We start from the raw sequence: 24998 nt of genomic DNA, 5'->3' as shown, positions 1-24998 counted from the left end.
GAAATATTCATCGGGATCGATTTGGTCAACGAATCGGTAATGCAATGCTGATTGTAACCCCGATTGATTCACCGCACAAATATAACATGCACGCACGCATGCAACGCGCAGTCGAGCATCAATCAAAATTGCGATGACTTATGACAAGCGTGACGTTCGAGAATCCGTAGCGTCGATCGGAAGACAATTGGCTATAGTAGTGGTAGCCGAATATAGTCGAAGCAGTATGAGAAAAAAAAATATGGCACAGCAAGTAGCCTGGCTCTGTGCTCCGTATGAAAAAAAAAAACAAGTATATAAGTATAAGCCGAGCATATAGCCGCATGCTAGTACAGCTAGTAGCTTAGCAGTGGTGTAGTCCTTGTAGCAGCTCTGTATATGGTTACGAGCGTAGACGATAAATCAAGCCAAGCATGATGGACTCGAGCGAGAGCAGTGTTGGCGGTGGCGAGGAGAGGGGGGTAAAAATATGCGTAATACGTGGGCGCGTGCATCACCTTGTCAAGTTTGACAAAAAGTCTCTCGGATAACTGTCACGAGAGCAGCGAAAGCAGTAGTAGCAGCAGAGAGTAGCTGAGAGCGAGGGCGAGAGCGAGCTTGCCGCTGCTGCTGCTGCTGCTGCTGCTGCTGCCGGGGGATGGCTACGGCGCATTCAGCCGCAAATTCGAAAGTAAACAAGCCGACAGGTCGTGCGGCTATTAATCATTTGGGTTCGTGCACCTCTCTCGGTAACGTAGCACACACGAGCCGTCGTACGCCACGTGTGTACAAGCAAGCGTTAGGAAGGAGCGTAGCAGCAAGCACGGCGGCAAGCTCGTTCCATCATACACACTTGCACACACATACACAAGCTCGGCGGCGTTATTAAGCTCGACCCTCGCGCGCGATCGCTCCCCGTTTCTTACACGCATTATTATGTACACCAAGGCCGATACGATGCTGCTGCTATAGCCAGGACACAAAAAAAGCTCTCGAATATGTAGTCGGTCTTATTACGAGCTGAGGTCGAGACACTATATACATCGTTAGGGAGAGCTCTAGTGTGGTCATGGTGTGCCACGGCAATTCCTGCGCCGCGAGCTTCGTCTAATGGACGTCACGTCCCGTCGTCTTTTCCATTACAGGCTATTGATTTGCAATTTTGCTGGTGAGCAGCAGCGGCGTTGAGTTAGAAAGCATGTTAACGGCAGCCGTCGCTGCTGCTTCGCTGTCGCCTCTCTTTCTCTTTCCCTGCTGCTACTCGCCACTCGCCACTCCCGCTGCAACGGGCGTGAGTATTGGCGATCGACGCTCTGCACTGCGCCGGTATTCTGCTGCTGTACTCTTGTCTCTCTGTCTCTCTCTCGTATATACCTTTAATGCATGCACGAGCTGTCTAGTCGGCATCTGGTTGTTCTGGCGTCACGTGCTGCCTGCCTGCCTAGCTAGTTGCCTGCCTGACCCGCCAAGCAGACGCGCACGGCGCAGTTTGTTTTGACGTTACACAGCTCGCAAATTCCGCTTTATACTTGCGACGAGCATTTGGTGCAATTTTGACGACCCTCTGCGCGCTCTCGGCCCATGACAAGGCAATTTCGTTGCAATTGTCCTTGCTCGCCCGACCAGGAGACGCGCGAGAGAGAGAGAGAGAGAGAGAAAGCCCAAAAATACGACCTTTCCAGCGCCACCCGTTCCCCCCGTAAATACTGGAGCAGTCGACTTTCAGCAAACGATCGTCAGCTCATCGCTCAGTCTGATCGACAATGGTGATAATCTTTCGCTATGTACGCGCTTCGTCGCATGCACTGCTTACGTTTCTCGCGACGACGAGGGGATCGGGCGCAGGAGAGCTGAGTCGCGTAAAATCAAGCCAGTGCGTTAAGCTGAAATGATTAGTAGACGGAAAACGAGCTAAGCGAGTCAGTCGAATCTGGAATAAATCATCGATGACTAGCTTTCGGGCTTGCATCGCAGCTGTATAGAGCTAGCTCTCTCTCAAGCTTCGTACGTCTCGTGCGCTGGCTATAGCACGCCTGGTTACCCGAAATCTATTACACTTAACTGAAACACCATTAGAGACTCTTGCGCCCATCCGTCTACCCATCCCATTCTGTTGTCAACGTTTCGCCGATGTACTCGTCGAAATATTATGAAGGATCGTTGGCGCTGTGGAGCTGCTGCCTTCGTACACTCGCATTGGGATGGGGGGTGTTGCGGCCGCAATCTTCGTTATTACATACATATTTTCCTCGGCTTTCAATTGTAAAGTTGGTTGCTCGCTTTCGTCACCTCATGTCTCGTGCTGGGGAGCAAATTGTAAAGTCTACCAATGATCGTCATCGAGCGCGCGTCATTAATGCAAATGAGATGTCGCCATTCCGAATTGCCACGTGGGTACATAGCAGTCGCTCGTTTTAAACTATTCATCAAAGTCATTGGCTTTCCGAGGGTTTGAACGAACAAGAAAGCTCTGAAACAGATGAATTATTGGAAAAGACGCGAAGCTGTCAAACACGCTATTGGAAACTCCCCCCCATGCTTCTGTCGTCTACTCGTTCTCTCTCGCGCGCGCTTTGGTTCGTGCGCGACTTTTTTCGATTGCGCATTGTATACTCAAGCAGCTAACTTTGCTGGGTCGGGGGATTTTTAAAAACCTCTTCGAATCTCGGTCGAATATGGATTTCAACGACGGGTGCATTGCCGCGCTCGAATGACTTGATTGTGCTAAATGCTCTATAATCTACCGACGAAGCTTCCCGAAATCTACTATGTTGCACGTTACCGTTGTTATCAGAATAAATACCGCCATCCAATGCCATTAATTCTGAAATGCAGATCATTGTTTGACTATCCTCCTAGCTCAATACGTATAATAAACAGTTCAGTTCGCTTGCAAAGTGAACGAGGCTAAGCTCGGTGTATTAAGATCCGCACGTTTGACGGATGGTAAAAAGCAGCAGCAGCCGAGCAATGAAGCAACCGAAAGAGAAGAAAAGAAAGAGTGCAAACTAAATATCTGAGTGACTCGTGTATCGCGATAAACCAGAAAGAGGAATAATACTCTTATCTTTGTACAATACGTAACCGTACGTGGGAAGCTAGCTACTAGGGTCTTTCAACGTTCTGCTGCTGCAACCTCCGAGACAATCAAACGTTCGTTTCTATCGTTACTCGCGACGCGACACCTGCAGCCTCTTGCCCCAGCTATTGTGCCACACACGCGGTACGACTGCATACGTGGAGAGGATTGTGTCGATGCGCATCTAAATCGATGGAGCCTCTTTGCCTCTGGAAGTAGTCGACTATTTGAGATACACTACTTTCTTTCTCTCGCACTCTCGCGACTCATGTGGCGCCCTCGTTCGAAAAAAGGGCTTGGCTTTTTCATATATAGCTCCCATTTCTTCTCCTATCTTTTATTCGACGCAGATCTGCTTTTCACACCCGCAACTTTCATTCGCCTTCGAGCACGAGCTGATTAGTTATACTGTCTTGGCAATATCTCGAACATTTTTATCGATACCAGTTGGGAGTCATACTTTTTACCAGTTATCGATTTCGAACTATTGTAAAACAGACTCGAGCGAGAAAATTAATCAACGTCAAATTGATTCGATTAATAGCGATACTTAGCTGTAATGAAAAATTTTTAACGGATTATCTCTTTGACGCCTGAAAAAAGCTTGAGCTTTACATTCTTTAGATCAATTTATTTTAACGTCGTATTGTTTCAGAACTACTTTTTTCATTCATCCACTTTTACATTACGGATCATCCATCATAATTTTATTTATTTACATTTTAATTTGTAGTTATTACTTAAATTATTCCCAAGTTACTCGTTTGAAATATCGTTTATTACCGCATTTAAATGAGAAATAATATCGTACAAAATTTATGTGAGTAGCAAAGAGCGACATTAGTAAAATAAAAGTTGAATAGGTATTATTTTATAAACGAAACTGTGCTTGCAACCATACAATATAAGTACTTCAAATTATTGGATAAAAAATAACTTTTGCTTTTTGTAGAATTTTAACTCGATTTGTTTGTTAATTACTCTATTTCTCGACTTCATATATTCGGACTTCGACTAAAAATATATCATTGTGCTTCTATAATTATTAAAATATTATTATATCGAAAACTAATTGAATAATAACAGCTATATAGCCATTCCAGTATTTACGGCCGAAAGAGCTGAAATAATAATGACAATCGTAAAGCGTTGCAAATGCAGTAAGGGCCAAAAGAGCCATAAAATTATTATCGACCGAGGGCTGCCTATTTTAAAGCCACTAGAGCCATAAAATTCTCGTTCAGTGCAGAATTGTTAACATTATTCGCAGTTCAAAGATTTGTAAATTAATTAAACAAGTTTTACCCTATGAATACCCCATAAACACATCTTATCAGTTTTGTAACGTAATATAAAATCAATGAAAGTCACATCGTCAAAGTAAAAATTGTTTTATGGGATCAAGGTATTTTCTTTTACGTCGATGATCGTTACTCCTGATTGCAACAATTTTGAGTTAACATCATGAACACTCCGTTAGAAATTGAATTGTCAATTTCCCGCTGCCAAATTCAGGGGAAATTGAATGCCATCTTCTAAATATTTACGATAAAAATTTGCTCGCCCTAATATAAAAGGTGTAAGCAATCTCTCTTACATTTAATTAATTAACGTTAATTTCATTATAGATATACGGATGTTTTATTTATCTGAAAACTTGGTTCGTTTTCTTTTATTTTAATGCTCTTGCTTGGAAAATTTCGTTCAACAACGAGTAAGCGTGTATCACTGCGAGCAGGTGACATTTGGCACTGCGACTGGTGCTGCTGTATAAGTTGTGCAAATCGCGCGGCATGTACATTGTACAATGTACGCAGGACGACGCCACCGAGTCTGTCTACTAAGTCTCCGCACTGTGCCAAAGTACCTTCTAGTCTGGTTCACGATAAAAAATAATCGAGTGTATCCAAAGCGCAATTCCCTCATATTCTCACGTAGCCCCGTCGGAATGTGCCAAAATTATTTTGCACCAACGCGGCGTCGGTGGTGGGGCGGCGCATCGCCGTTACCCGTCCTCAACTTTCCAAAGCTTTGACGGGGCTGCACGGCGTCGCATTTGCCTTGCATCTGGTTTCTGACAAATTTATGATAAAGTCTCTGCGCGCGCACAATGAAGCCCTCAAAAGAAGCTAATCTCTCTGCAGCATTCATTTCCTCTACATATATAAACAGTGCTTTGTGCACGCTTTCAGATTCTACAGATTTTTCCTGACTATTAAAGCCAGCTGACAACCAGCCTACTTTCCTCTCTCGGTCTCTCTCTCTCTCTCTCTCTCTCTTTTGCTGCCTCTATTTGCAAGTTTCTTCTAGCTTTAAGCGCGTGTTAAAAATACGTCTTTTTTCAATCGAACTTCATCTATTGTTTCATCCATAGTTTAAGCAAACTTATTACTGGAGAGAATATTCTCGGGATTTCTCGTCAAATCGACGTCGTAAGAGTCTGCGATTACAGATAATACACATAATGGGAAAGTTTGCTCCGGTCCTATTCTCGAAGTTATCTAATTATAGAAGGCGGCAATTCTATCGTTAACTCGGGCAATTACGCTTAGCATACAGTGATCGAATTCAATGGTTATTTATGCAAAACTATTTGGTCGGCCCCTGTCTCCGCCTATCGACCGGATCCCAGATCAACTCGCCTATCGATAATAATGTACAATAGTGGATTTTTGCCCTGGCTGGCACGTCGATGTGCACGCTCTCTAAAAGTGTAACGGCTAAATTAATTCAATTCTCCGGACGGCCGATCGATGATGATATTAAGGTTCAGAGGATAGAAGTGGCTTGGGAGATTAATGCCTGGCGGCGAGTCTTTGTCGTTGCGGCGCCCGACGACACGTTTAAAGCGATGCCCGAGCGGTGGCGGCTTCGGCTGCTTCTTCGGCCCTGTATATAGTTGGCAACAAGTTTGTGCACTCGAAGACCGCACACTACTGAGACCGGAGAGTGTAAGGCGGTAGCAGCAGCGACAGGAGAAGCAGGAGGAGCTGCAAGCGAGGCCTTAGTTAGAAGAGAGCAAGGAATTCAGTAGTAGCCGATTGCGAGTGCCAGAGGCACGCTCCTACGAGCGCATAAGTATACGCAGTAGCGCAGAGCTATGTATAGCTATATAATACAGCATGGGCCAAGGTAGCATAGTACTCCGTGTGTGCGCGCGTTTGAAGCCTTGCGCTAGCTACCTACCTACTACTACTAGCAGCTAGGAGCAGCAGGAGCAATTCCGCGCGCGCAAACTCTCCAAGGCCATAATAAAGACAAGTTTGCACGAGAGAGAGAGAGGGAGCTTGCTATACCATCCTCGAGCTCTCGCGAATGCGCCAACATCTTTCCCTGTGCTACACAACTCTATATGCGCCAGCTCTAACTACTTGAGCAAATTCTTTGCTACTTCTGCGTTTATGATAGGCTTTTCCTCTCTCTCTCTCTCTCACTCTCTATCTCCTCTTACCCATCTCTATATATTCCCTCTCTCGCCACTGCGAGCTTTACAGAACGCGCCGCGTCTCGCATTACGCCTCGTGGCATTTTACAGTTGATGCTTGCCTTTTTTCTCTCTCTCTCTCTCTCTCTCTCTCTCTGAAACATATATATCATACCTACTTTGCGGACGAGTCGCTTGGGAATCATCAGTTTTTTTTTTTTTTTGACATCGACTTTTTCATAATTGCGTCCTTTACAGATAGCTTTCGAAATCGTAGAATTTCATTTTTCATTTTTTTTCAATCGCTGATCATTCGATTGCGCGGAATTGATTATCGAACTCTTAAGTGTCAGAGACTGCATTTGGTAGTGATATTTTGGGAACAGGTGTCTTTCGATCCTCGTTGAAAACTCAGTGAGAGACACGTTTTATCGATTCTAAGGAATTAGTTTTGTTTTCGGTATCTACACGAACCGTATAAATTTGTAATCAAACTAGCATCGGTAGTGGAGTGCAAACTGAGAAAATAGCTTTTCAGAGTCTTTTTGAATTACTCATCTTTCTGCTGCACTGGTGTAACGTGCGCGCACACACATACACACATACTTATATACGTACATCTCAACGCGAGCGTTTATTTACGTACCCACGTTAAACATAGTAGCATGTATACAGTAGTCGAAAGTACATCGTTGATAGTAACACAGAGCAAGTGGAAGAGATCAACAACCTTGCGCCTGCGATTCAGGTCAACCCTTGAGTCTTCTGTGCTGCTCAACTCGATTGCGTGGCTCCCTGCACTTTGCTCTATTATATAGATTCCATATAAGGCTGTATGTGGAATTACAAGCTGCCGCTGTTGCTGTTGTTGCTACTACTACTACTACTACGACTGCCACTGCCACTGCTGCTTATGCCAGACAATTGCTGAAAAATTTCATTAACGTAAGCATGTGTAGGACGAGGTCTACGCTTCCGTCGACGTATGCACTTGACATTTTCTTTTATTCCTCTTGCTCAGAATTACAAAATATCCTCCTCTTGTTGCAGCGAGTATTTTTCTCTCTCTCTCTCTCTATCTCTCGCATGAAAATGTGTGCAGTTCGAGTGTGCGTGTGTGTATGTGTATGCAGTGGCGCCTCGCGTCACGGCGCATCGCACGCAGACCTTTTCTACTGATTAAAATCAGTTCGGTCGATTTTTTATCGTGTGCTCCGTCACGATATCAAATGCGCAATAAATGCGCAAACTCCTAGATTAATAACAATTTTTCAATGCTACTTTATGCAAATAATATTCAAGTGCAAGGGAAATCCATGCCTTCTCCATAAAAATATTTTTGAAACTTTTTTGCCCGCTTCTCACTTTCGATCGAGAAATCTTTCTCCATCGGGACCTCGAGTTCAACTGAATCTCGAGAATTGGTTACTTGCCGCTACTACGTGAATAAAACAACGATGTATCTAAAATGAGATAAACCTTCTTTTCAGAATTTATATTCTTTCACTTGTAATAAAAAATAGTTACATTGCTTTTTTAATGCTCAGGCTAAGTTTAATCGTTTATTTTATGAAGCTTGGTAATTAAGTACTAAAATTCGAAAGTATGTTTAGTAAGTAGAAATGTAGGTTTTTTTTTGTATAATACAAAACAAATTATTTGAATATATTTTTTATAGCAAATTGATCCTTTATTCGCTTTTATTGAGCTATTATCAATAAATTTGATCTTTTGAAAAAATAAAAAAATATTGTTTTCGATAAAAACTGATTAACTGGAAATTTGATTATTATTGATGTAAAACTTTGCCGTGAAAACAAATTTTATTACTTTTTAATCTTCATAATTCATTCGGCTGAACTCAAAGAACGAGTCAAAGCGAATCAAAATGTAAAAACGGTGATATCATCAATCAGAATATTTATATATTGCAATAATTGAACAATAAATGTCATCTCATTAAATGTCAAAACGATTGACGAGTATCGAAGTTACAGCGCGTTTGACGACTGGATAAAATTGAGGGAGCGAGGGGTGGATTAATGAGCGTGCGTGTGCGCGTAATTGCGAGAATTAAAAGTGAAAAATGAAAGCAAGGTAAATAGCTGTAGTAGAGGGTTGCGCCGCGCAAAGGAAATATTATTGATAGTGGTTTGGCTGTTGGCAAGCTCGGCGCGGCTGCAAGCTCGTACCCTAGTGGAAAAGCATCGGAGTTTTGTAGTGCGCTGCTGCTGCTGTTGGCTTTCACGTGCCTAAACGTGGCGCGCACCAAGTGGAATAGAGTGAACGTGTGCAGCGGCAGCCTACTCGCTGGAAGGGGTAAAACGGGTAGAGAGCGAGCATAGAAGCCGGCTGCTAGAAGCTGGATAAAAGCTAGCAAAAGCTACGCTGGAAGCTCGGCTAGGGCAGGGCACAGGGTAGAAAGAGGGAGGCGAGGGTGGCGCGGGGGGGGTATATAACGTTGAGCCAGAGAGCGAAATTAATCTTCAGTGGTTAACTCTCGGCGCTGCAATATTCGCTCATGGTCGCGTTATATATATCGAAAAAGGTGAAAAGAGCAATTAGGCGCGGCTCGATAAATCTCGCTAAAAACATATATCATAAATAATCGAGTCGTAAATAATGAACTGCGCAAGCAAATATAGCGAAGGGAGAGGAGAAAGGGGGTGAATGTGTGTATGCGTGTGTGTAGGGTGGGCGGGTGGTTTCAAGCCAGCATAGTAGCTGACTGCAGTTGCATATTGGCCTGCGATGTCAAGCTCAACGGCGTATATGTTTTGCAGATCGCAGCATATGTATTATGTAAACGCGTACTGACGTTCGCAGCATACACGTTTACGTAGCACGCGTTGGAGCCACCCCGTGCGGCGCATTACATCACACGCAGAGACGCAATCAATGGCCAAATCGCCGGAGTGAGTAGGTAGCAGTGGAGGTAGAGCATTAAACATAGTCTTCGCGAGCATAGATCCGTTGGATGATCGACGCGCAGGCAAGTAGCGCACTGCATCGGATGTGCGGGTCTCGAAGCCGGGTCAAGGAGTCACCGACACAACTGGCAAAGACGTTTCTCTCGCCCCCGGATCGCCTACCACGTCTGCACGTTATGGTTGTGCGTATACACGCGGACGAGAGACTCGCATGTGCAGGAGCAATATAGTGCGCCACGGGTACTATGTCATCTCTCCTGGAACAAGCCGCACACACGCACGCCAGCTGCTTCCGATTTGACTAATGGATAGCGCTATCCGCCCCCCGCACACGCGCGCGCGTGTGTGTGTGTGTGTGTGTGTGTGGCTGCGGCCCGTGCCAAGCTATATAACGATCAATTAATTGAGAGCCGGCGCTTCGTCGGAGCTCTTTCGTTCCGCGCGCGCTCTTCCTCGACGTAGACCGTGTGTGTCAGCTCGACGAAAGCTCAGCAGTTTGAGCTGCTGTTAGCGAATCAGAACTCTGACTTATCATACTATTTTTCACGCGTATCACGAAACTGATTAATTTTTGTTGTCTGTTTAGTTATTGTATACGATCTAAATGGCTGAACGCGATAAATTGCGTTGAAATAAAATGGGATAGTAGCACGGCGTTGGCTCGGTTAAATGTATAATTGCGCATTTGCAATTTTGATAAACAAGTTGAAATAATCCCGCCTCGTGACCCACACACACACACAAACACCCGTAGAGTACATCGCAGCAAGTATGTGGGTAAATACGACGCGGCAGCGGGGCATGAGGCACCCGAGCGAGCCACCGCTGCCTATACTTATGCCAGTTCATTCGATAAATGCCTGTGTACGCGTATTCGTCGGCATTCTGTGAGTACCCATTGCCGCTGCGCAAACATAGTTACACCCTGCAAAACTAAATTGACCCTTATCACTTACATTTATTTGCGTGCGAGCATATATTGTACGTGCAATTATGTCGAACTTTATGCCTTTCTTGACCTAGCAGAACAATCTGTTGTTGCAGTACACAACTTGTTGTTGTATTTGCGATACTACAAACAGGAATTTTCCTCTTTTATTTAGTAATTTTACCATAGTTATACTACGAGAGATAATTCAGTAGTTGAAATAAAGTGTTTGCGAAAATTTATCGTCAAGTATACGCTGATAAAAGTAAAAGACGAGTTTTCCAAGGCTGCGCTCTAAAAACTCGAAAGTAGTCAAGAGATAATGAATAATCTAGTAAAAAGGTAAATAAGCAATCAACATGCTCGTAAATATTCAATTAAACTTGAAATACATTATCTCGAATAGCCGAATACACAACAATGTAAATTTTTCGTGCCAGCGGGTAAAAGTATGCGGTACGGCGAAAAAAATAAGTATATGCGTGCATTATGCGAGAGAGCAGAGAGAGAAAGAGAGAGAAAACCAGGAGGAGAAAAGTTGGGCGTGCAGTCGCGCAGGTTTCTAAAACACTAAACGTGGCTACTGTCCAAATACTCAAAAGTTACGAGCGTGTCGGGCAAGATTAACCTTATCGTCGCGTCGTGTTGCCACAAAGTTACCGCCGAGAGGGCTCGCGCGAGCTTCTCCCTCATGCGTGCGTATGTGTGTGCTGGTCGTAATACTCTATGCCATGCTCGGTCGTACAGCAGCAGCAACGAAATTCAATAAGCTCAACGCACACGCTAACCTTGTATATCGCGCGCGCTCTGCCCTTTCGAATGCTACACAGCTCATTTTACGAACGCACGCGGCCGTGGCGGTGGCCATATTTATTTCAATGTAATTATTATTTTCTCTCTTTCTTGGCGGGTCCAGTCGGGGCAATGTGGCAGCTCTGCCGAGTGTGCGTTGGCGTGTTCGATTCTCGGGCAAAATCCATTGCGTTCGGTTGGGGCTTTCATTATAAAAATATCGGCTTGACCCGAATATCGCCGCCGCCACGCTTGCCACTCGCGCGCGCAAAGCAGCAGCAGCGCACGAGCAGAGGCGAGCTATATGGCGTTTATACATAACGAAAATATATAGCAGCATGCGCCCAGCGCACGTGTGTGGGTGCGGGGGTGAGTTGTGTGCGCGCGTATACGCGTACGTAGTGTATATAGCTCGCAGGCCGCAGAGAACGCGAAGCGGAGCAGAATAGAGAAGCGAGCAGCAGCAGCAGCAGCAAAACCGAACACGCCACCGACTCCTCGAGGGCGGAAATAATTTTTCAGTTTGCCCGGGCAAAATGACGAAGTGTACGGGCGCACGCGGCCGCGCGCACTATTATACATTATACCTATGTAGTACGTCTGTACATGCATACGTATGCGCCGCTGTGAGTGTGTCGATCGTATGTATAGGTAGCCAGTTGAGTGCTCGCGGGTAGCACTGCGAACGCGATACACCCCTCGTGGCGTAGCGGCCGCTGCACGACCAAACGAATAATAAAGGATGCATGGGGCCGACGAGCAGAATCGCAAAATACGACGAGAGATCCGCGATGAAATGACCGTATCATCGTCGATCATGAACGGCGGCTGGTCGCGACATCGCCAGCAGCAGCAGCGACGCGCACATGTCATCAGAGAGGCCCTGCTGCAGCGAGGCGTGCGTGCGTGGCGAAGGACGGCGCGGCAACCCATTTTCTCTCTCCCTCGGTGCAGCGACGCGCTGAATGAATGAATGAAATGGGCGTGTGCATCGTCTGCGCGCGAGATGCGATGCCGCTGCTGCTGCTCATCCAACCTCGTGTAATAATGCACCTGCATCAGCAGCGACGCAAAGTTATATCGCGTCTGCGTGAATTTTCGTTCTCTCTCTCTCTCTCTCTCTCGTGCACTCGACGACGACGGCGGCTGTTTTACTAATGCATGCCGCGCGCGACTATTACGGCTATTGCGCGACTATTGTGGGATTCGAGTGTGTGTATATGCATACTGACGAATGTGTGTAGCCCCACATACATATGAGCGCACTCGCGAGCTTGCCGCAGCTGCAGCGGTCCAACTTGGCCTCGACGAGCCTCTACTACTTGCCACACGGGATACATTAGGTTTTAACAATTCGCAACTTGGCCATTATGCTTCAGACTTGATGATTACTGCACCGCGCGCGTATGTAGGTGTGTGTGTGTGTGCAATGTTGCGGCGGAGAGGCTCTCCGGTTTCTCCGCTGTGTGCACTCTTTGCTCGTGCTATGCTTGACTGCTGCGGATTTACTGCGCGCGAGTGTAACTTTCTTTTACCGCAAGAAGCTCTGGGTGGACTCTGGGGGAGGGGTGGGCGCTGCAGCGCGCTTATGATCATGGTCCGGCGCGCTCAAGCAGCTCCGCAATCATAAACGTGATATCGAAACGTCTAACCAGAGAGATAATCCGCTGTTTGCCAAGCCACCTGAGCGAGAACTTGAATATACGAGTTTTGACCAGGGTCGTTTCAAAGGTTAGGCTTCCGTGTGCTAGGCCAGCATCAAAGGCCGTCTCAACCATCGTCGGGGCTAAAAGTGAAATGAGCTGCAACAAAGGCCAACACATATACACAGCGCACACACAAAATTACGTAGAAAAGAGAGAAAATGGCTGTAAAGGCTGCTGCTGTTGCTGCTGCTTGGGCCAAGCAAGAGGGGAGGAGAGAGGTCGCGCCGGGAAAAGAAGTGCAGGAGAGATCGAGCAAGGCATAAAAGAGGCTGAGCTAGCCCATGGGAGGTAGAGAGAAAGAGAGCTGCGCTGGAGGCTGCCGTTGCCCGCGTCGTGAGTGCAGCTCAAAAGCAGCTCAGCAGCAGCAGTCAGGTTCCTATATGTACAGCTGCGCCTTGCCACCAGAGCAGCAGCAGCAGCAGCAGCGGTATGAACACACCGCTTATACCAGACACTATAACCGCAAAGAGGTCGACGAGCTTGTTGAAAAAAAAATGTTATACAGTTATAAGCCCGAGGGTTGTCGCATGCGCCACCTCGCCGTGGCGCGGACCTTGGAGCGGATATAAACGTCTCGCTATTACCCTCTCAGCGACGCTACAACACCACTAGACTGGATGTGTTTTCTGCTTTTCAGCATTCGCAGTTCGCTCGCAGCAGCAAACAGCGAAGTTCAGCCGAGAAGAAAACAAAGTTCAAGGAACGAGCGAGCGCCTTGATTGCACGCAACTCTCTCACGGGCAGCACTCAGACATTGTCCTATTCACGGCACATCGCGGCAAGCACGACCCCCTCCATCGCGTGAAAGCTGCACAATTTATGACTTGACCTTTAATAATCAATCTTCGTGGTATAATCCTGGCCAGAGTAGCTTTTTTGCCACCTGTCTTCGCGTTGGCTGGCGCTGAAACCTCGTCCTTGTAGTACCTTACAACGGCAGCACACTTGTTATTCACGTGATTAAAATCCTTATTGAAAATAAATTGTTAACACGAGGTAAAAGCCAACGAGCTGCTTCAGCTGCATCGAGATGCTGCTTGGAGGCGTCGTTTGTTTATGATTCACGTAGCTAGTAATGAAATTTAAAAATTCATGAGAAAAAGCTCGGGTGTACTAGGTTGAAGCGCTTAAAACTCCCAATCAAATAAACATCAAGCACTTATTTGGATGCTTTCATCTCGCCGCACGCATCTGACGACTATACTACCCGGGTTTCGTTTGAAACCTTGTTTTTATTTGTTGAGGTCACTGTATAAAAACGCCCTCCCCGATGCTCGACCGTTTCCCGTGGAGTATCCAAATTTCCATTACTTTTATTGACTCGCGTTTTTTTCATTTATTTACATTAGTCATGAGATTATACCGGTACTCGTGTGCTTTATATTTAAACGCTTCCTGTCAAAATTTATCATTAATTGCTCGAGTCTGTGGAGCAGAAAAAAAAGGAAAGACGAATTCGTTAGCTGTAATGTTGCACTTATAAATGTACGTGCAGCGGTTATTTATTTACCATGGCCGTAGAGAGCGGCGCGGCATGACTCGCTTAAAATACTCGCGGAAATGTCGTCGTCCACTAAAGCTAATGTATGCATCGTCGAGATAAGACAAGAAAAGAAATGAACAAACCTAGAAAACATTGTGAAATGTTCCTGCTACAATGAGATGAGGACAAAAACGCTCGCGTACTCTATTGCCAAGTACTCGAGACAAGCAATTAAACCATTTAAATTGTGCGTATTATCCAACTAGTCTTCATTAATTCCGACCACTCGAAGAAATTTAATTCCCTACCCATGGAGGGATAAACGACGTTTTTATTAAAATGCCCTTGCTACCTCTTTTTTCATCGCAGCGGAATTATTAATTTAAAAAAAATTTTGAGAGGCATTTTCACCAATTTATTTATAATCGTTTTTAAAGGCAGATTGTACCTCGAAAAAGTTGACCGTTTTAAAATTTTAAAAACTTTTTTACTATTAGGACAGACCTCTTATTATTCCAAAACATATAAAAGAATTTTTTTCGAGTAACTTGAAAAATTGATAAAATAATGAACCTATTAAATATTATACTTGATTGAAAATTCATTTGTAATCCATTTAAATAATTTTTTCGTCTTATTCTGAATATTCAAAAATAAATTTTACCGTGCGGAAATATCAATCGCTGAAGCTTAAAATATTTATTACTCGAACAAACTTGATAATTTAGTTTTTATCACTTCCGATACACCAGACACTCTTAAAAAAAATTACAGCTATCAATTTTGTAATATTTTTTTGTTCCTAATTCAATAACTAACGTATAAAATTGAACAACTTGAAAATAAGATGCGCTCCATATTTATAGGGAGTTGTAATTCACTAGCTTATAGTTACTTTGTATAAAAAAAAAGTAGACAAGTTGATAGAGCATGGCTGTATACTAAGTGTTAGAAAAAAGAAAAAGTGAGAGAGAGAGAAAGAAGAAGAGAAAAAGAGAGCGAGCCGGAGAAGCGATAGTATATCGTTCAGTGTTTCACGTTTAACGGACGGGAGTTTTACCACTTTGCGCTTCGTAGCCGTAAGAAAAATAGCATCTCGGAACTCGTACGCGTTTGTGTTATCTCGAAAGTTGATGCGCTGCATTGATGTTATTTAAACGACGCTGTTTGTAATTTTTTGTATCGTTCCCGCAAGTGCGCTACATAAAAAAACTCCCCTTTGCATATGAGCCCGAACGACTACTAAATATCATCCAAATTTTCCCTAAGTAAGTAAAGAATGAACATGAAGCATGGTACAATAGATAAAACGGACTCGAGAAAGCGTGAAAAATAAGAAAAATAAAGGCCCCAGACGAATTGGACGATTGGAAGAAATGGTTAATCGTAAAGCAAAGCGTAAGGAAGATGTAGCAGCCGCCGCAGCAGCAACGTTGGTGAAGAAATATTCGCTAACTCGTGCTATATACGTATGTCTGCAAGTTAGAAAAGTATACAAGTGGCGCAAGCTCGCAAGGTAGGCTAAGCTGCAAAGAATAGGACTCGGGGGCTCGTAAAATTTTCCGCGTTCGCAAAAGTGCCAAGCCTGAGCAGGTCGGCTGAAAATCTCCCAAATATACGAGGCTCAAGCACGTAAGAGAGCGGCAAGTCTTGTTCTCTTTTTCTGTCTCTCTTCTCTCTCTCTCTCTCCCTCTCTACTTTCGACTCGGCGCAAGTAACTCCGGGCTCTGCGTGCAGAGCAACTACGTCTGCGGTTTGAGTTTCGGATCATTATGTCGCCGCTTCGCCCGAGAGTTTTTGCATTTGCCTGGCGCGCGCGCTCAAGTTGCGCACCACTACTACTACTACTACTACTCCGGGCTTTGCGGGTTGCGATGCGTTGGCGCGCGCGGTGACTCGCCGCATATTGATTGCAGCCACACGATCAGAGTAATCGATGCGACTGCTACTGCTGCTGCTGCTTCTGCTGCTGTTGCCGAGGCCAACTGGACTCGATGAGGCTTCGCTCGCGAGCCAAGTCCAAGTTTCTCTAAGTAAACTGCAAACAAACTCTCGCCTCGGTCTCGCTGCCGTACTTAAATAATGAAGCGTGTTGCCTAAGGGGTTGTGCACTCGTTTCACCGCAGGCCGCGGACTCGCGTACGTATACGCGTCGTGGTATATACTGCGCTCGCGCGAGAACGTGTGCAGAAGCCGAAAGAGAGAGAAAATTTGCCTACAGCCACCCTTGCCACTATTAAATCAGTGCGAGGCATGCCGCATGTAGCAGGCATATTAGATTCACACCACGACGGCAATACTGTCGAGCTCTGTATGTGTGTTTGTATGTATGTGTGTGTGTGTATAATGTACGTGTGTGCATGTAGCAGCCACCCCTGCTAGGTCATACTGCGCTGCATCGACTCTGATGCATGTTCCGCGTCTCAGCGCGCCGCAGCTCCTTTGCTGCTGCTTTTTCCTTTACCCGGCGCTACGCTCTTTCGTGCATATCAAATTTATGATTCATTTATTTACTATTTTAACGGATTTATACTTCGAGGACATTTATAATTTACGAAATTTTGCCTCGCGAGCATTTTTATTTCATGGCTGCGTTGCTCTGTTTTACCTTTTTTTTCAATCAGTGCTTCCTGACGTTTATCATTCTTTACTTTTTTCGTCGTTGGCCGAAATCGTGCAAGAATTTATGAATACAACCAAATAATAGTTTATTATTAAATTAATTTTACTTGAGTTATATTCGAAGTACATTTAAATAAAACAAAATTTGATTAAACCTTAAATACTAATTGGAGTTTTTCATTTCAGTGTTTTACAGATTTTTCCCGAATGAGACCATAAATCACTTATTCAGACGACAAAGCTTCATGCTAGTACAAAAGTAGGTTCAATTTTCATAATGTTAAAACCTATAACCATCACGTAAAGTAAGAGCAATTTTTCATCATTTTATTTTTTAATTACACTGCATACGAGTTGAGCTTTAAGTATTTTTATTTTTCGTTTGCTCGTGGGTTCCCATTACACCAAGTATTACCATAAATTTTGTATAATTTTCTCTCGAATTTTTACCGCTTGAATGGAACATTCCTTGTTCCTATCGAATATAATCAGAATTTCTAATTACACATTCACATTATAATTATGACGTGATATTAGAATGAAAAAACAACCTCCGTATATAGACAAAAGTTCGATTTCGTATACGGAATTGCGACTTGAGAATCTTTGGCTCGAACTTTTACAAAAAAAGGAGAACGCGTTGCTCGAGGCACACGACTAACTTTTAAAAAGATTTAATTCGGTCTTATTTGAATAGTTTATACAGTTTTGAATCTGAAATAGAGAGAGAGAGAAACAGATCGAGGTGGAACTCGACGAATGAGTTAAAGAGAAAAAAAAATATAAATAAAAACAAGCGGAAAGTGTGAGCCTTGCGGTGAAAAAGATTGCGCAGATCGATAGAAGAGGCAAGAAAAGTAAAGTAAGAGAGCGACTGAGGTACGCGCGGGGTGCAGGTGGAAAATAAGAATGTCTCAAATGTAAATGTATATCGGGCCCGTTCCTTATACAAAATCTCTTAAAACTTGTATGAGAAGTGGCTATTAATTTGTGGATATAACCATTGAGAAGAGTCGTTTCGGTTACTTTTAAAGTCCTTATACTCTCTAGGTAGAGAAAAATTACAAAGCTCGGGGCTGGCTGGGTACCTCTTGCACTTAGTTAAAGCATATAAGCTAGATAGATAACGCTGAATGCTCTATAGTCGGCGAAAGACGAGCAAGCCGATCGATGCAATTACTCGCCTATAAATACGCACGTAAATACGCATGTGCTCTACTGCCTCTACTCGTGTATGTTTGCATACATACACACATTCGAAGAGGAACTCGATGAATATTTCGTTGCCTGAAAAGCGAAGCAGCAAAATAACTCAACTCGTTGATGGAATTTGTCCTGCAGCGACTTCCAGAACACGTATAGTAGAAAAGCTGCCGGGGCGAGCTTTGGTATATACTATATAGTAGTAGCAGAGCAAGACCGTCCCTCGAAAATACAGCGAGCAGCAGCAGCAGCAGCAGCCGTCCACGCCGAAAACTTGGCGTCGCGCGCGTGCATAGATCCTGCGCACACAGAGACACTCTCACAGATATAGTAGTAGTAGTAGATATAAAGTCAGAAGAAGCTTGGAAAAAAGTTGTTACACGTACTTTGTCGCTGTACTACGTAGATATAGAGTCCTGCGTTAACTTTATTCGCGTAGATCTTGCATGCCGGCGCTGGAAGAAGAGAGAGAGATGAAGCGGCTGGGTGGCTCCTATAATGTATACTTATTTCATAGACGAGGGGAGGTTTCTGCGAGCTCGGAAGAAGAAAACATCGAAAGTGCCGATGGAACGAGAGAAGCTCAGACGCGTTACACGCGCAGTGCAACGACTGCGAATCGTTTCTGCTCTTTTGCTGTACAAAGGCTCTTCAGACATTACGTGATATATACGCACAATAATATTGCGCAGGGAAAGAAGTCTAATGGTAAATAAAACATTCTTCTATGTAGGCGTGCTATGGCTGCTAGGTGCTAGTTCGTCTACTACACCTACGCTTCACCATGCGCATGCATAGATATATATTGTTCAATGAGGGCGACGAAAGGCGAGCTCAAAGAAAGAATTGTTCGGCTCTGCTCGGAGATGCAAACTTTTAGCCGCGAGTTTTGGATGCCCGAGTAACTTTTAGCTTTATAGCTGATTCAATGCAAAGCTTTTCCCGCATCATTTTTTCCCTCTCTCTCTCTCTCTTTCACGTTGCACGAGTGTTCATCGAGAGCCCGTGGGCGAAGCGGCGACGGCTTGTCGTTGCGCTACATTCAAGATGTTTTTACGGTCGTCGCCCCAGCCCTCGCTGAGATCTTCAACGCTTCCATCGAGGAGAGGACATACCCAGACATATGGAAGGAGGCATTAATTGTGCCGTTGAGCAAGAAGTCCAGGCCCGAGTCACCGGCTGACACCCGTCCTGTCGCAAATTTGCCGCATCTGTCGCGCGTTTTCGATCGACTGATTGCCCGAAAGCTCAGCGAGTATTTGGAGAGTCATGGGGTCCTCTCGGGCTTGCAGTCTGGATTTCGACGGGGCTTTAGTACTCAGACGGCGCTTTTAAAGATATGCGGCGACATCCGCGGGGGCATGGAGCGTGGCGAGGTCACGTTGCTTATGCTCTTCGATTTTAGCAAGGCTTTTGACACCGTCTCTCACGCCGTGCTGCTGAAGAGGATGTGTGACTTGAACTTTCTACCGTCTACAGTCGAATGGTTTCATTCATACCTCACGGGCCGGAGGCAGGCGGTGTCGTGTATCGATGGTTCGACCTCGCGTTGGGAGCCGTCTGCCACGGGGGTTCCTCAAGGATCGTCTACTGGGCCTATATTGTTCCTTATATACATAAATTCACTGCTCCAGGCCCTCGGCCATAGTAGAAACAACTGCATGATGTACGCCGACGACTTGCAGATCTACGGACATTGTGCGCGAGGGGACCTGCCGGCCCTGGTGAGAAGTATGAACGAGGACGCGGCGACCATCAAGGATTGGGCGGATCGCAACGGGCTTATGTTGAACACCGCGAAGACGAAGGCCATTTTGTTTGCCAGCTCCCAGCAGCGACGCTTTTTCAACGACGCGGACATCCCTCCACTGATTATAGACAACACCATCATCCCGCTGGAGGACAAAGTATGCAACTTGGGCGTAACGATGTCCAAGGACCTGTCATGGGCCTCGCACGTTCGTGGCGTGTGTTCGCGGGCTCATGGAGTCCTCCATCGTCTGCGGTACAGAGCAGGCATGCTTAGTTGCCACATGCGGAGGGAGCTTGCAATGACCCTGGTGCTGCCGCTGATGGACTACTGTTGCTTGGTGTACCTCGAGCTGCCGGAGTACCTCGCCACTTTGTTGCAGCGTGTCTGGCACGTGGCCGTGCGGTTCGTTTTTGGCCTCCGCCGCGACGACCGATTGGCCCCTTTCCTGGAAAGGATGGGCTGTGCCAGTCTCGAGGAAAGAAGAAAATTTTTCCTGGGCTTACAGATGTACCGGGCTGTATCGTTGCGACGCCCCCAATACCTCAGCGAGATGTTTCAGCGCCGGGACACGAGGATCGCGCCGCAAACCAGGAGCAGTTCCCTGCCCCAATTGACGGTGCCTGACTCGAGCTCGGAGGTGCGAAGGCGCTCTTTCTCCATCATGGGCGCAAGATTGTGGAACGAGCTGCCGCTGGCGGTTCGCGACACCGAGTCGCTCCCGCTATTCCGACGCCGATTGCGCACCTACCTTGCGAGCCGTCGCTAGCGAGCTGGGGCGATGACCATAACTCGAAATTTTAAAATAATTATTCGAATAACGTTCGTTGTTGTGCAATATGGGCTTGAATCCAATGTGTGGCGACTTTTATCTTTTATCTATTATGCAACGCAACACTACGTAAAATTGTATGTAATTCAATTGGTATTAGTTCACTATCTCTATGAGATGAACTTGAATAAACCTTGTCAAACTCAAACTCTTTCTCTCTTCACGGCAACTTTTTTCTTCTTCTATTTTCTCTCTTGCGTGTATACGCTTTATATATAGCTCTGCTTACTCAGCTTCGATACAAATTTTTTCAACAACTCGCTTGTGTATCCGTGGCCACTGCTAGCAGCCGCCGCTACTAGCTAGCTAATATACATGCACCTTCATCTGACACTTTTTTTCCGCAAAACTTTTAGCCTATTTCTTCCCGATTGCCAAACAGAAAAAGAAGTTGCTTGATTCCCCACAGCCAGAGCTTTATTTTTTTGTGCGTCAACTCTCGTACTTGAAAATCAAAGATAATCATGCCATTCGAATATTCACCCACGCAACATATCGCAATTATCATCCAGAAAATATTGGATATAGAAATTTGTATATGAATGTGCTTACCGAGTATACAGAGTACTCGAGCGGTTTATCGAATTTTTAAAAAAAATTATAACGGCTGCATTCTCGACAGTTGCGAATGATGAGCAACTGAGCTTGCAAGCTCTGCACGACGCATATTTTTGTCTTTGCTTGATTATTGATTTTACCGCTTAAGGCTTGGAGGGGAAAAAAAGTGCTCTCACAATGAAAATGGGGTGGCGAGGCTTTCCAGGTGACTGCAGAAAAAATTGGTATAAGAGCAAGTGCGCGCTCGCGGCGCATTGGTGCATAATACCGACTTTGTGTGTGTGTGTGTGTGTGTGTGTGTGTGTGTTTGTGTGTGCGAGCGGCTGCGAGGGCGTAGGCGGCTTCTGCCACTGCTGCCGCACACTTGCATCTCTCCCGCAAACTCGACGGAGAATCGATTTGAATGATGGAGCTGCAAATGCATATGGGAATGCTGCTGTATGTATATGCGGTACCAACTGAATGCACTGCGTCAGATGTACGCGCGCTCGGCACATTGTACCCAGAGCCGCATTAAACAGGATCAAGCCTATGCTTTCTCCCGGACATACATATGTGTAATGCACGTGCACGCATATAAATAAACATGTAGCACACCGAGTATATGCACACATACAGAGTCAACACGTTTTATTTACGAGTTGCGTCTAAGGTCATCCGTTGAAAAGCTTACGCGAGCGTGCGCGATTCGTATTAAGCAACCGAGTGCACGTCCATAAAAGATCAATCCAACGCGCATCATTAAGAATAAAAGCTCGATTCGAAGTCAAAGCTCGCGTTAGGAAGTACACGCTCTCACGTATTTTATGTTCGCGCAGTTCCCTCGGGGATCGGGGGACTCCCGAAATTCGCGCAGGTCAGTATAGGGGACCATCGGGATTCGTGGACAGTAATAGCTAGCGCACTCGATCTCACTGATAAGGTAATGGAATCGAGGGGGGAGGAGGGGGTGACATCGGACGAGGGGCTACATACAAAAGCCTTTCGAATTACATCGAAGCTCGCTTGACTCGGAGTCGCGGGCCAATCTTAGCAATTCCAAGTGGCCACCACGCGCGAGTGCACCTTCTGGTTAAAGCGATCTCTTCGTGTGAATCTCTTCCTGTGTCGACCCCGCGTGTGACTACATCTTGCTGCGGCCGTCGCGCAGGACTGGATAGTTGTACGCACACCACACACCGCTTGTACGTTAGCTAGGTGCATGGTGGGCTTTGCTCGCGGTAAGCAGAGCAGCAGCAGCAGCAGCGCCAGCGGGTAAGGCAAGCGGGGATCCCAAAGCTGATGGGCTGAGACACGTAATTACGAGCAATCTCGGCTTGGCGATCCTCGGCTAATCGTTCGGGGTTGCTTCGCGCGCGCCGAGCTTCTAATCCCTCGCGTCCGTTAGCAGCGCCAGAAGAAAGTGCTGTACGAAGCTCGGAGCCGGTTCGCTGTACTCTATGTGTGTGTGTGTGTGTGTGTGTACGTCTTGCTCCGAATTAGCTGGTAAATCCCGCAGCCAATCTCGCCGAGTCTGTCGGTTCGCTTGGCGCCGCTGCCGCTCGCCGCTGTTGCCACTGCTGCTACTACTACTGCTGCTGAGCTGAGTGCGTGCGTCGGTGGCCGTCCCGCGGGAGCTGCACGAGAGAGAGCGAGAGACTATAGAGTCTTGCTCGCTCTCTCTCTATCTCCAGTTCTCAATCTCTCTAGTTCAGGAACATCACGTACGGTTCAACGGCCCTGCGAGGCCTTTATGCCGTATACGCCGACAGTAGTCGAATTCCGATGGATCGAACGCGAAATACGTTCGGACCGGAGCACAGCTCGTACGGCATTTTTCGGCTCGCGCGTTGTTTACGGGCGCAGATCGGATCGATATCCTTTGAGCTTGTATGCAGCGAGTAAGAGCCTGGTATGGCTCGAGGCTGTGCTGGCTATGCAGAGAGTAGTTTTTCTCCTCGGAGCTGCAGCCGCCACCGTCGCCGCAGTTATGCGGGCTCGCAAGCTCGAAAGCTCGGCTGGTACTCGGTAGGGCGCGCGTGGCCGAAATATCGACTGATCCCGCCGCCCTTCCCCCCTCGTGACTCGGCGACGCCGCACATTCGCGATTAGCTAATTCAGAGGAACATGCATTTGCTGCTGCTGCTGCTGCTGCTGCTGCTGTGTGTGCTACTAGCTGCAAGAGATACGAGGCGTCATTCGGTCTTGTGCTATATTGCCGCAGCTTGCGCTGCCCCGACGCGCAAACGTGTATGCGCGCGTGGATGATACAATTGCCCTGAGAGACTGCAGCTACTCCTCCTATGCACTGCACACACGAGCTAGATCGCACACGTACATACACGCGCGCGTTCGGACGTATCAACGGGCATATAAGCCGCGCTATTAACGTCTCCTATATTCAGCCTGTGCAACGACGCCTACATGCCTACTACCTATGCGCTGCGCTCTCGCTCTCTGGACTCGTTGAGCAGCCTCCCGAGAATGCAGTAAGATAGTTTATATGCGTACGTATGCACGGCAAATATGTATGTGCCGAGCAATGGTTGCAGCAGCAGTTGCTGCTGTGCTTCTGTGCGCCGGTGCATAACTCCAATTTTCTCGTTAAATTATCCAGAAATAGCCACATCGGAAATCTTTGAAACACGTTTTCATCTGGAATTGTCTTGTACGCTGCGCCGTCCACTGTTTCTATCTGACAAGCCTCGTGTTTGCCACTGACAACCTCATTTTCGCCTCGAACTCACGTTTTGCTTTTAGAGGCTAAAACTACATTTTATACAAGTTCCGAGTAGACTACAAATGGCGTGATATTCTTCAATTTTTAGCCTGTCGACTTGAGTCAAAATCTTTAATTTTAATATTTCAAACAATGTGTGAAAATTAGCTCTACGACTTATTCTATTTATCACGAAAATTTAATCGATCAACGTTCTTCTATTATTATTTCAATATTCCATTGAGTTATTTATGTTTATTTGAATACCTGTAACAAAAATATTTTTAAAGAATTTCATCAAAATTCAACAATGGGGCCATTCTGATATACATTTTTCCAAGCTTTCGACGTATTCTATCGTTGACTAACGAAAATTTCTTGTTTTCTAGACGTAATAATAATTAAATATTTTATTGAATATCTAAAATAATTCTTTCACGTGAAATTTTTTTACCCCATATGGATCGATACGCCATGAATATGCTTCGATGAGATTACTAGCATGTGAAATGTTGAAATATGATATAAACATGTAAAGTTTTAATACCAACGTAATAATGAATATTACGAAATAGAAACGTGCGCTTGATACTTTTATATCTAGAGGGTGTTAGCAATAGGAAGGAATCGTAAAAAGAGAAAACAGAATGGAAGGAGGGAAAGAGAGAGAGAGAGGCGAAAGAAACCCCTTGGCATATATATATGTAAACTAGCTTCGATAATATTCGATCCTCCATCCTCCCTTACTCGACGATCCCTACAGTGCTTCGATACAGCATAAAGAATGAAATTGATGGTTTCCTGAAATCGAATGAATCACGCTCCAGTTGAGCCAGCGAGAGGAGGCAGCAGCAGCCAGCCAGCTATACATATTATGTCTTCCTCCGTAATTTCGATTATTGCTTCACTTGCTCCGAGAAAAACTGACGCCTCGTGCGATGTTCCGAGAAATAAGGAAGCTATACACGCCGAGACAAAAAAAGAAAGAGAGAGAGAGAGAGAGAAGCTGGAAGA

The 24998-nt window shown here is 45.7% G+C and overlaps 1 protein-coding gene across 5 annotated transcripts in view; it reads left to right on the top strand.

Moving 5' to 3' along the window:
- The window catches only part of LOC106650970, a 159325-nt gene that overhangs the window by 116777 nt on the left and 17550 nt on the right, over window positions 1-24998 (top strand). For 3 of the 5 annotated variants that reach the window (XM_023462330.1, XM_014369285.2, XM_014369284.2), the window contains one exon: window positions 17130-17202. The exons of the other annotated variants lie outside the window; for them this stretch is intronic. In XM_023462330.1, coding sequence (XP_023318098.1) covers window positions 17189-17202 — 14 coding nt within the window. In that variant the 5' untranslated portion in view covers window positions 17130-17188. The remainder of the gene's footprint in view (window positions 1-17129; window positions 17203-24998) is intronic. 5 annotated transcript variants of the gene reach the window in all.

Source organism: Trichogramma pretiosum, unplaced genomic scaffold (assembly GCF_000599845.2).
Source record: "Trichogramma pretiosum strain Unisexual culture from Peru unplaced genomic scaffold, Tpre_2.0 scaffold3, whole genome shotgun sequence".
NCBI classification, from domain to species: Eukaryota; Metazoa; Arthropoda; class Insecta; order Hymenoptera; family Trichogrammatidae; genus Trichogramma; species Trichogramma pretiosum.
The sequence above is the reverse complement of the archived record's forward strand: the minus strand, read 5'-3'. Positions and strand labels throughout refer to the sequence as shown.